Below are 13,395 nucleotides of genomic sequence, written 5' to 3' on the forward strand. Positions count from 1 at the left end.
GCTCTTCTCACCAGACCTTTTTAGTTAGTGGTGGCAAGGCGCCACTGGTTTTTGGGAGATGGAAGGTCCAGCCACCCCCAGATCTGGATGCACAAGGAATACAACAGTCTTTAATTTGGATTGCTGTCATCACTTCCTAGTACTTCTCCACTCTACTGTTCTATGGACTTCAATGCAAGAAACTATTATAGTCAGAAAGTTAACACAAAAGCCATCATCACCCATACCAAACTGAATTTATCTACAAGTTCAGGCATCTCAGTACGAATGCCCTTTTGTATCATTCACTCAGCCTTATTCCTGATTGTACTTCTGTATGCAAGCCTCCCTCTTGGGTGTGGAAACATATGCAGCTCCATCTGTCTCACAGCTGTCTATACCCTCCTGCATGCTAATCATGCAGTGTCAAAAGCAATGTAAAAAAATCACCGTCAACTACCACAGTGCTGTATTTTGGCTCACTTTTCTGACCAATTGCCTGTAAATGTTCTGAGCCATAACCAAATGACTTTACGTGTTACAGAGCAACACACAACCCCATCAAACCCCCCACGTACCTCTCTCTGCTGCACAAGCCCGAGACCGCAGGCCACTAGAATCAGAAGAGCCAGCTTACTTTCTAGTTTCGTGGACAAACACTGCCAAACCACTTCCATCTCAGACATCCTGACTCAGCAGACACTGTACCTGTTTAACAACAACCTCGTTGATCGCACCTGACTACTGGAGGCATCATTATTTGGGGCCTATAAAACAAGGCTGTGCAAAACAAAATATCCCCCTGCCCTGAATAAAAACAAACAAAACCGAAAAACACCACATAGCAAAAACACATCACATGGAGGATGACACCATGGTATCTACCAAGTCTACAGAACTACAGGTGGTGGGGGAAAAGGATATTTGCATGAAACAACCTGGATAATAAGAGTGGATAAATATGGTATTTTCACCCCACGGAAGTTACCATTGTTGGCACAGATATTTAGGTGATAGCATACTTGAGTTTGATTTAGAGGCCAAGGAACTTGAATTGTCACACTGTTTGACAATTGCTATGTTTTATTCAAGCAATTATTCCTTCACACACATCCATGCATTGCAACCAACTTTCACTCTGAACGTTGATGACTCCCTGGTAATTAGAACAAAAACTGAAAATAGAGTTTGAAAAAGCCCTGCTTTCTGTAAAGAAGGTTTGGACATGGATGTTTTCACTCAAAATCTACCCTCCGGTTTCTATTAAACAAGTTTGAATGCTGACGTTTTCACTGGCCACGTCTGTGATATTGGATAGAAACATACCCAGTGATTTGGCAGCTGACTCTAAAGCTAAACGCACACTCCCCATTAAGAAAGGAAAAGGCTGTTGCACTGGAAGTCGTCTGATATTTATCCTGCTTTTAATTGATGTCTCTATTATCTGAGCTCTCAAAAAGACTACAAAAGCAAACATCACAGTAAGCATTTCTGACTTTGCTAATCTCTCCTTGTCTAGGTTGATTTATTGATTTCAGCTGAAGATTAGCCAACACTGAACTCTTCACTGATTACATTCACTATGAATTTGAGAAGTCGCTTGGTGTAGTCTAAATCTGTGATGCTTAGTGCCTGGCCAAAGATCATTAAAGTCAATTAAGTCAAGCCTCTGAGACTGCAGCCCAAATCCCAACTACTGAAGTTCTCAAACTGTAATCACAGTGGTAGACATACTTATCTGATCATGTGAAACAAACCTGTCACTTGGTCACCTTTCTTTTTTTCTTTTACACTGCCTATTGTTGCCATCATGGTACACACTTCTTTGAGGCATTATACAGCGTTGCCTAAATGTATGCAAGCAACATATTGCTTAGCCAAAAAAAAAAGAAAAAAAAAATCTGTCTTCTAAGCAGTGATGTAAATGGGGAAAAATTCAATCTTGTTTTAAGCTATTATTTGTTTCCAGAACTAGACTGAGATTGAAAACTAGCTTCCAAAGCAACCTATTCTGGTATCACACACACACAAAAAAAATAGCATGTCTCTTAAACGAAATCAGCATAAGGCAGCACTGGAAAATTATTCATGTATGGAAGTTTCAGGCTACATTTGCTATCTGATTTTGAAAACACAGGTCCTCCTTTCAGAAGTCTCACTAATAACTAAAAGCAGGAGAACACAGAAAATGGAGAAGAGAATGGTTTTCAAAAGGTACTTGTTAGTTACACTTTGTTAGTTCCTCTATTTGCTGTCTTTCAAAAGAAACACAAGTCTATTTTCATCAATCATCAGTAATCCAGCAGTCTTCATTATTTTCTACCCTTTTTCATTCTGTTTATAGAATTAGGTTCCATATGCATAGCAGATAACTTATTTGTCTTCGATGAAATTTCTGAAGGAATAAATTATAAGAATGTCCTTGAATATCCAGTCCTTCCTAACATGCAACTAGCCACAGGAAGAAAAAAAAAAAAAAAAAAAAAAAAAAAAAAAGTGTCGTGGGCACAATCTAGGGTGAAATTTTGAAAGGCAACTCAAAGGATTAGGAAACAAAAATCCCATCTGTTTGCACTAAATATAAATGAAATTGGAAGTCTCACTTCTAACACTTAACATATGTTCAGATTTCATGATTCCTCCCACCTTACACCCCCTACCTCCCCCACCCAAACAGTTTAAGTGCATCACTGCAATTGGTTTCTTGTATAAAAATGGAATAGCTGTTTCCTGTAAATGCCACCTACCTTTTCTTGCTTTTAATTCTTCCCAGCATATTCTGAACTGCTGTCCACAAATATGTCAAAAAGTGGTTCAGACATGCTCTTTATGAGGTTTATATTAATAGTTCTTTTGCAGGGTTTCAGCCCAATAACTACATGGGAGTTAGATGACAACCTAGAGGTTAGTTGTTTATGTTGTTTTTTGTTGTTGTTCTTTTTAAATGAGAGGCAGTCAATATTCATAACGTGATAAATCCTTGTTACTTACCAAGCTCTGAGAAGAATACATTCTTAAATTAAGTACATTTACCTTAAGGAAGCAGCAGGTGCCACAAACTTAGATCCAACTCACCATTAGCTTATTGCTTTGGAAACAGCTGTTGCAGAACGGCTAGCAATTTGTCTTCTAAACACTATGAATTCAGTTTTGTAAGAAGAAAGAGACAAGTACTTGAGTACTGCTTTTCATTGTAACACAGCAGCAGTACCTGTTTTTAAAATCTTGGTATCACGTACTACTGCAGTATTCCCACATGCTATCTCATTCTAGGGATGATTAGTCTCAGATATGCCTTATACGCAGATCCATGCCACCTCTTCCAGAACCTAATGTTGAAAACTCAAACTCATACTGGATTCTCCACAGCTTTTGTCTTTACCCTGACATTCTCTCCCACCTTCAAAGAAAAAGTTGCAATAGAAAGGCTCTTCTCATTCTCTCTCAGTTACCTCACACTGTTACTACGCTCTGGCTATCCTTTTTTTTTTCTTTACAATGACAGATGGTGGCTAATAACTAGGGCTTGATTCATAATAACTGTTCCTTATCAAAAATAATTCAAAAGCATCTACCCTAACAGAAGCAAGAGATAAGTCTCAAGTTACACAAACCTTTCAGCAGACTCCATTTCATGTAAAAATGTGGACAGACATCTCAGAACTTTAACCTTGCACTCTAGTCTAGATAAAACACAGGAACAGACAACGCATTCAGCTTCTACTGTTCCGTACTCAGAGCTTGAAGGATAACAGGAAACAAAGTCAGTACAGTACAGCAAAATTGGATTTCAGAACATGTGATTTTCATTTGGAGATACTTAAAGCACATGCAAATTGCATAGCCACACAGATTTGGCTTTGTAAACACATAATAGACTGCTGCTTTGCTCATATGACAAACTTAAGTTGAGATTCAAATGTAACTGGAAGAACATTGTGGGAAAGAATTAAGAATATGTTAGTCAGAAATTCTTGTTTTTTAAAAGATAGAAATTCAAAAGAGTCTTTTTAAAAAGAGATGGAAAATTTTATAGTGTGGTTAAAATAATGGTTTTGAAATGTAGGTCACCAATCACACTGGTTACAGAATTTCTATACATTCACGGGTTGTTAGACATATGTTTCATCACAAAAATCAAGATTATCAGTGAAATCTCATTTTACATCAGATAAAAAATTAAACATAGCTCTTCCCAGCACTTACTAACAACCTAACTTCCAAAGAAAGAATTTTTCAAAACTATCTCCATCAGCTCTCACCCATAATCGCATCAAAACCCAGCGCGGTTTCCAAAGGGCTGATAAGATCAAACTAACCCAAGTGGTGACTTAACCAAGGTTAAGGAACTTATAGCATGGTACGAATCCTTGAGGTTCATTGTGCCTAAGCTTACAGAAAACATGCAAAAGATTTTCCAGAGTATATTCAAAAAACTAAGGGAAGATAACCCATTTAACTGGATTGCATTTAATTAGACAACAGGCTAAAGAAAGTGAGATTGTGCTGCACAGGAGAGGAACCAAGCACCCACAGAAGAGTTATTGGAGCTCTGTACTTGGGGCTGTGATATAACCTCCGAACACTCATGAGCTTGTGTGTACTACAGAAACTACTCCACAACAGGTTGAGGTTTCATCTGTCTGACTTAATGACCTGCCACATAGCTACCAGTAATTGCTCACCATAGTCTTCTTAAGATGTTGCCAAAAGTTGACTTAATCAGTACTCCAAAGTCTTACTTACCTAAGCACATTAACTTAAAAGTTTCCATTTTCCCATTGTTAACCATCTTTCAAACTGGCATCACTTACACTGCAGGCAGGTGCACTCCATTTCTTATAAGTGCCTTTTCTAGGCAAAGGTAGTTCTTCGGATGGGGGAGAAGTCAACTATCATTTTTATGGCCCTTTAAGAAAATATCAGCTTTTTTTTTTTTTTTTTTTTTTTTAAATTAAAAAAAAACTAAAAGTAATGGAAGAGACTTCCAGAAGAATCTGGAACATAGTAAGCAGTTTCCACAGCCTACTGAAAGTAATCAAAGACTTGATAGATTTAAAAAAAATTGGAAACATTTGCCTCATTAGGATAAACAACATATTAATGCTTGACATCCTCCACTCGTGGCAGCAGCTTATCCAGCAGTTTCCATTTTAGCTATAGCTGTTACATTTCAAAAGGGAGGCTGAGCATTGTCACATGTGTAACATCCAGGGTACAATCCAGGAAACAAGAACTATACCATACTGCTAGGTATCAAAATTTCGTGTATTATTGGTTGAAAAAAAGCAAAGTTTTCTTTCTATACTTCCTCAATTGCTTCATTAGCAGTAATGAAGCTTAGCTCCCTAATGTACAGCTGAGTCAGCAAATTCTTTGTCTAGGCTTAGACAAACTAGAGAAGTAACATCTCCTCCAGATGGAAATTAATTATTTAGCCACATTTATCAAGTGAGAGCAGCAACGTGGCTGACTTCCTAGGCAACTGCTAGTGGCCTGAGAGTACTTCTGGAGTTCACCTGGACATCTAAGATGGCTGGATTTGCTCAATTGTCCAAATTCTGCTGCTTACATTAAACCTGAAAGGCCAGGACACCACAGAGCAGTATGCGTTGCTGTGATCCCTCCCCTCATTTATTCCCACTGTCTTCCAAAAGCAACACTGAGGTGCAGTAACTGCAGTTGACAGCAGTCTCAAGCTCTGTGTTTTTGCTTACTCCAGCTGTGCAAAACCAACACAGTCACACATTCACCTTTTCTAAGTAAGGCACTCTTCTTTCTGCCTTTTGATGAAAAGATTGCAAAGAGGTTCTGTTTCATTAAGAAGTGAACAAATTACTGAAATCCTTTAAGATTTCCACATCAGCAAACTCATTTATGATCCATGGGATATTTTGTTTACCCACAGCTCTCAAAGTAAACTAAGGACAAAAGTCCAGGGTTTAGAGAGTGCTTGAAACAGAACTGCATGACGGATTCATATTTGAGACACCCATCCGACAGTAAGGGTGCATTCAGGACTTCAATATTCCATTCCAGACTCCAGGTACTGTAGAAAATCACACCAGAATCACTTTTCACTTCTTTTTTCCCCTCACTTTTTCTTCAACTTGAACTTACTCACAGTCCCTCTGCTAATATTGACCTTAAGCTTAGTGTTTTACTTTCCTGGTCTCTGTTGTTTATTCCCTTGACAGCAATCGTAAGCAGCAATCGTAAGCAGCAATCGTAACTTGTCTTATCTACCCAGTCTAAACAAAATCTTTTAAGTGTTCCCTGATATGATAAGCTATCTGTTTTCCAGATAACCTGGGAAGCTGGGAAGCTATTCTGTACAACTGATAGAGTTTGAACACACCTTTCTTGAAAACTGACAGCCTAAGTCATGAAAAGTGTTCTCTGCAGTTCTTAAAAAGGCCATGAAATTGACTACATTCCCCTCTCTCCATTAAATATATGGGGGTTCGCAACTCTGAAATCAATTTTTCAACAAGTAGGGCTTTTACTCCTTCTAACAAGCACCCCAGTTATTGATATGACTGACCCTGTCTTCATTCTCATTTCTGTCTGCAAACCATCCTGCCTTCTGTTCTTCCTCAGTGTTACATATACCACTGTCCTCATCTTCCACTCTACTGACCTCTGATCTTATTAAAAAAAAAAAACACACACAAAAGAAAAGAAGAAAGCTGCTTTTCTTCTTTCCCTACTTACTATCCTTCTCCACTGTTCTCTTCTACTAGATCTTCTGTGTATCTCCTAAGAGATTCTGTAAGCTACAAAACAGTTCCCTCAAGGAACAAGAAAATAAAAAGCCTACTAAATACATAGAGAAACCTGTTTGCCACAGTCTCCCTGCTGTTTTTTTTTTTGGTCAAACAGCTTCTAGATCTCTCAATGATCTGTTCAATGGCTCCAGCTAAACATCTGACTTGTCTCATTCTGCTTCACTATTTGTGAGATGTAGTTACATATATTTTTATCCAGACTGATAGAAGAATATTAACAAAACCACAGCACTTATTTTTTCAGAGTTAATTGGACAGCTTTTTGACAGGATAGGGGTCTTCCAACTATCGTGCATTATGCTGTTACACACAAATTCAGTAGTGCCACATCAACAGAGCAATAAAAGCATACTCATTTATTCATTTCCATAATAATTACACTTGACAAGCTAAAAAAACAAACAAACAAACAAACAACAACAACAACAAAAAAAACCATTAATTGTAATGGCCTTGCTATGATTCCAGATCTGCAAATGAAAATACACCCAACTTATAGCCACAAAAACCTAAGCCAATCATTTATGATGGTGTATTTACCACAGAAGTCTGACGTGCAGAAGCCAGAAAACAATGGCTATTTATGGGCCAACCCCAAGATTTTGATGTTTAAGTCTAATGTTGTTATTCCCTTCATTAGGAAGGTATATATGAAATCAGAACTGTCATCTCCTCCAGTTTTAAACAGCCTATAGAAGCAAGCTAGGCAAAACAGCAAAAAAAATAAAAACAGTATTTAAAAAAAAATAAAATAAAATCCCCAAATCCTCTCTTTACCTAATATGGTATGTATTAAAGAAACCCAGACACTTTCTTCCCAGGGGCTTACATCTAAATTTAACCCTTCTGTCAGATCTTCGTTAGTAGTAACAAGCAGTTCAATTCTTCAGTGTCATTAACACTCATTTCTCAGGCAGACATACAGGGAAATAAATGCTGGCTGTTCAATGAGCTGTACGCCATCTCCTCCCAAATGCTGAATCAAATGACTTTAAGAAAATGCACTTTATAGAAAACAAAAGAAACTAGGACACTGAAGTCACATACTACTCCTTTTCCAAAGCACAGAAGTTGTAATTTAAAATCTCCTTTCCAGCATGCTCGTGAGAGCAACTCACTGTTTTCCCCCCTGGAGTAACACCCCACTTACATATTGCTGCTGCTAAGTCCTAGGGCCATATCCCACTTCCTGGGGCTTGTAACAAGACCTCATCTGAGGCAGCTGACCCTACAGTATCAGCTACCTTTAACCTTACTCACCTCCCACCATTCCTCCCACCAGTTCCCTAGCTCGTCTCTAAGTGATGCCTGCTGTTTAGCATTTCACCACACAGGACAGCCTACAGTATCTGCCACCCTATACAAACCTGTTAAACTGTCTCCCACATCTCCCTCTTCTCTTTGATCTAGGACTTACACACTCAAAGTTTACACTTAGTTTAGGCTAGACCCTTCCTCCACCAAGGAGCTGCTTAATTTGTTCTGATACAAAACTGATAGAGCCTTTATAGAAGATGATTAAAAAAACAAACAAACAAACAAAAAAAACAAACATACTGCTCAAAAGACCTCAATAGAAAATACCTGGACACATTTCGTTTCTTCCATCTTGTGCCTGTAGTTAGTTTATCCTGTAATCTTTACTATGTGCTTTGCAGTTCTTTACCTGCTAATTGGTTTAATTGGGAATTGACACCGGGAATTGACAGCTGTTAATATGCAAGCATGAAGGGACCCCATCAGCCGAAGGATCCATTGGAAACTAGCTCCTAAGCTACACAAAGGTTGTGCAACAAGCCCACAGTGTAGCAAAATGAGACTTGAATGTAATATTTCTAGCCCATCGTAGTTCTCACTGATACATGCATTTTGCTTTGACTAGCTGATCTAAAGAATAGTTGGAGGAAACAGATCGCTAAGTGAGGTGCTGGCACATACCTTTGGGATATGCCTGCTGTGTTATGGCAAACGGAGAATAACGTTGGGCCCAGAAATACTACCATGACTCACTGAAACTAAAAATTAGAGGAATAAAATATTAGGAAACGGTACTTCCTGAGAATAAATAAAGAATAAATAGAGCATACCATAACAACAGCTCTTGCTGCGTTTTGGGTCACACCTGTGAAGACTGCCTTGGTCACAGAGAAATGAGTTTCTTCCATCTCACTACCCAGCAGGTTGATAACAAACTTTGTGCTTCATGAGCCCTTAAGTGTACAGTGGGCCTCTACCTCCAGATCACAGGCAGGGAAGAGATTCCGCAAGCCAGAGTCATGGGTCAGCTGCCTTCTGCCCTTCAAACTTAGTTCTGCACCCACCAACATGTAGTTTTTTTTGTTTTGTTTTGTTTTTTTGTTTGCTTTTTCTTTAGCACCAATTTAAAGAATTTGTCAGAAACTAAAGGATTCCTCCTACTTTTAATGTCTTTTAAAACATTAGAGAGAGGGATACAAGGTTCCCTCTCCCCACATCAGCATGTAATGGATACAAATCATTAATCTGGTATCAGTAAATAATTTTATCCCAACAGCAGGAGAATTTCATGTAAAGAAAAAAAAAATGATTAAAACTTCAGAATCAAGATTTCCAACTGAATATACCTTGTTTTCACATTTTTTGAAGTGAGAAAATATATTGTGTGGTCAGGAGATGGAATAATATACCTAACAGAGCACATAAGCACGTAAAATATTTTTAATAGGTTATTTAGTACAAATATTTCACAGGGAAATTGTATTATATTGTTTTATGAGGGCTAACTTGTCACTGGCAAAAGATAGCAAGTGCTTGTTTAAAGAATACTGAAAGGCAAAGCCGTATCTACACTAAACCTGTATCTCCTGTCTGCAGTTCTGTCTTCATGTGTTCTTTATTGCCGGTACATTTTCAACTTGTGTAATGTGGTCATAAAAATATTAGAGAAATAGGGAGTCATAATATGAGCCATAAGAGCAAGAGTCCAACAAAGTAGTTCAGAATAGAAAGGCAAATGCAATTTTTAGAAACCCAATTGAAAGTCAGCAGCAGAAATTCCATAGAGTGGAAAAAAAATATATATATATTATCGCACCTTAGGCTGTCACAAGCAGGAAAAAGTAGGTGTTATCAGGAATTTTTTTATTACTCTTTTACCACAAAAAGCCATCAATGAAATTTAAGACACCAGGAGGAAAAGTGAAGAACATGGTATATGGAAGGCAAATTGAAAAAAAATATACATATATCAGAGCTAGGAAATGTAGAAACATGGTCTTAAATTTTGACATGTGTTTTTCCCACTGAAACTCTGTTGAGTCCTATCACATGCTTGAGTTACGCCCAGCAGATAGGAAAAGTAAGTCTGAAGCCCAACAGAATGCTTTTAATTTCTGGAGAATCAAGAAATAAGAACAAGAGAGACAACAATAGGAGAGTTACTCAGATTTTGAAAAAAAAATAAAAATGAAAAAAATAGAATCTTACAAGACCCAAATAACATCTTTTAAAAGTGGGATAGGAGATTTGAATGATTTTATTTGTGTAATGGGGCTCTCAAAAGTGATCCTATGTGGCAATTCGAGTTGACACTTGCCTCTCCCTGCTGGGATGAAAGGGGAAATGCACTGTAAGAACTCACATCCATCAGTCACTGGAGATGTAGTACTACCAGAAAACTCAGCCTGGCAAGTAGAAGAGAATAAAGAGTAATATTAAAGACAGCCCACAGGAAATGCTGCAACAACATTTGGAATCAGAGTGCTTCAGACTATTATTAAAAATTGAAAATATTTCAGATTGGGTCTTTTTAATGTGTCAGTGGAATATCATTAAGTTTCTATAAAAAGATAGACTTAAAAACACTTTGAAAGCATCTAATAATGAATATCAAATGTTTTGATAGGTGTACTTATACTTACTATTCAATAAACATTCAGAAAAATCAATTTACAGCTTTTCAATTGTCACAGGGTAAACCATAAGTGCAAGATGAAGTTAATAGCTCCCAGGTGAGGAGTTCACCCACAAAGATGGAATAAAGCAGAGTCTTTGTCAAACTCTTCTCATATTGAACTTGCTTGTTTACTGACATGTGCTCACTGGAAGGCATTGTATGGTCTACAGAAAACTCATCTTCTGTTCCCTCTTAAGCTACAGAGGGAATTGGAAAAAAATGGACTTGTGGCTTCCAACTATTTGGCATAAGACCCTTCATTTTCCATGCACCATTTAATAAATTCACTTGTAGAGTTTTCAAGTACTCTTAGATTAACTCTTCTAATTAAGCCAAATATTTGCCTGTGCGATGTCTTTCGCCAAGCTGCATATGATCCTTTCTCACTTTTTCATAGAATGGCCTGGGTTGAAAAGGCCCTTAAAGATCGTCTAGTTCCAACCCACCTGCTCTGGGTAGGGTTGCCAACGTGAGCAGGCTGCCCAGAGCTGCATCCAGCCTGGCCTTCAATGCCTCCAGGGATGGGACATCCACAACTTCTCTGGGCAACCAGTTCCAATGCCTCACCACCTTCTGAGTGAAAACTTTTCTCCTAATATCTAATCTAAATCTCCTCTGTCTCAGTTTAAAACCATTCCCCTCATCCTGTCACTATCAACACACATAAACAGGCATTCCCCCTCCTGTTTATATGCTACCTTCAAGTACTGGAAGGCCACAATGAGGTCTCCCCGGAGCCTTCTCTTCTCTAAGCTAAACAAGCTCAGTTCCCTCAACCTTTCTGCGTAGGAGAGGTGCTCCAGCCCTCTGATCATCTTAGTGGCCCTCCTCTGGACCCATTCCAAGAGCTCCACAGCCTTCTTGTGCTGGGGGCCCCAAGCCTGCACACAGTGTACCAGGTGGGGTCTCACAAGAGCAGAGCAGAGAGGGACAATCACCTCCCTCTCCCTGCTGGCCATCCCTTTTTTGATGCAGCCCAGGACAGAGTTGGCCTTCTGGGCTTCAAGCTCGCACTGCTGGCTCATGTCCAGGTTCTCGTCCATCAGGACCCCCAGGTCCTTCTCTGCAGGGCTGCTCTCAAGTTTCTTGCAGCTGGCCTTGTTGAACCTCATTAGGTTCTCATGGGCCCACTTCTCCAGCCTGTCCAGGTCCCTCTGGATGGCATCCCTTTCCTCTATTGTACCGACTGCACCGCTCAGCTTGGTGTCAGCTGCAAACTTGCTGAGGATGCACTTGATTCCTATAATCCTATAACCTATGTCATTGATAAAGGTGTTGAAGAGCACAGATCCCAAGACCGACCCCTGAGGGACACCACTTGTGACTGGCCTCCACCCAGACATAGAGCCATTGACCACAACCCTTTGGCTGCGACCAGCCAATCAATTCTTTATCCACCTAACAGTGCATCCCTCAAATCCATACCTCTCCAATTTGGAGAGAAGAATGTGGTGAGCGACCAATTCAAAAACTTTGCTCAAGTTCAGGTAGACAAATTGATGGATTTTTGAATAAGTTTAATACATCTCACATATGTATACTACAGGTTAGTAAAGTGTGTGCTGCTATTTTGGAATAATTTGTTTTTAATGAACTATTTCAAGTCTCACTCGTTGGTTCACTAGCTTCAACAACATGCTGCGTGGGGGATACCAATGCAAAATGCTGACTGAAATCACCACCCCGCTTGTCTCAGTTCACCATTAACCACGTCCCCCTGCCTCGGCACCTCCCCATCTCACACATCCCTCCAGCCTTTTTTCCACCCCACCTCCTCCTCTTGCAAACCTCCAGATTGCATTTCTAGCTTATCAGTTTCTTTCACCTCAGTTCACCTTCTGATGAATTTTTAGGTTAAGAAATCGCTGCTTTAGAGTGCACTTTTGCTTTTTTTGAGCTAAAAAAAAAATTGCATTTCTACAAAACAGTAATACAATCCTCATACTTAGGAAGACCTTGATGTTAATTCTTCAGATAGCACTGCATTCATGACGATTGTAGGTTGCCATTTATCTGCTTGAAGGTGCTCGGGCTCTGAGAGCATTGACTCAGCCAACTTTATGTGCCACGCTAACACCTTCCCCGTGGGGCACCATTTTTGATTTCGTACAACGTAACGCCTGCTCTTGAGGAACAGCGGCGCGGAACCGCGCTGATGACTCACAACGCCCCACACGGAAAAACCCCAAGGATGCAACACCGGGGAGCCCCCAGCAGCCGAGCCTGCAACACAAAAAAACAAGGGGCAGGGGCCGAGGGCGCTGTGAGGGAGCGGGGCGTTCACCCAGGACTGGGGCACCACAAACACGGGGACTCCGAGCCGTAACTGACAGAAGCCGGGCGGCATTATGGCAGAGCACCCGCCACGGCCCCGCTTATATAGTGCGGAGCGCGGCGGTGACGTCACCCCCCAGCCAATAGCCGCTTCTGTTTACCTCCACCCCCTCTCCGCGCCGTATCGGCCCGGGAGGGGGCGGAGCCAGCGGCCGGGCCCCGCCCCGTCCCCAGCCCCGTCCCCAGCCCCGTCCCCGTCCGCGCCGGAAGCGGCGCAGCGGCGGGCGCGGGCCGGAAGCGGCCGTTGCCGAGGATGAGCCAGCGGGACACCCTGGTGCACCTCTTCGCCGGCGGGTGCGGGGCGCGGGGGGACCTCGGGGCCCGGGCGGGGGCTGAGGGGGGGTAACGGAGCCCGTGAGG

General features: G+C 40.6%; 1 protein-coding gene across 1 annotated transcript in view; it reads left to right on the forward strand.

Moving 5' to 3' along the window:
- The first annotated feature begins 13,231 nt into the window (after nucleotides 1-13,231).
- SLC25A36 (solute carrier family 25 member 36) overlaps nucleotides 13,232-13,395 on the forward strand; it is a 29,784-nt gene continuing 29,620 nt past the window's right edge. The window contains exon 1 of the mRNA XM_032193156.1: nucleotides 13,232-13,329. Coding sequence (XP_032049047.1) covers nucleotides 13,289-13,329 — 41 coding nt within the window. The 5' untranslated portion in view covers nucleotides 13,232-13,288. The remainder of the gene's footprint in view (nucleotides 13,330-13,395) is intronic.

The sequence above is a fragment of the Aythya fuligula genome, chromosome 9, assembly GCF_009819795.1.
Source record: "Aythya fuligula isolate bAytFul2 chromosome 9, bAytFul2.pri, whole genome shotgun sequence".
Classification (NCBI taxonomy): Eukaryota; Metazoa; Chordata; class Aves; order Anseriformes; family Anatidae; genus Aythya; species Aythya fuligula.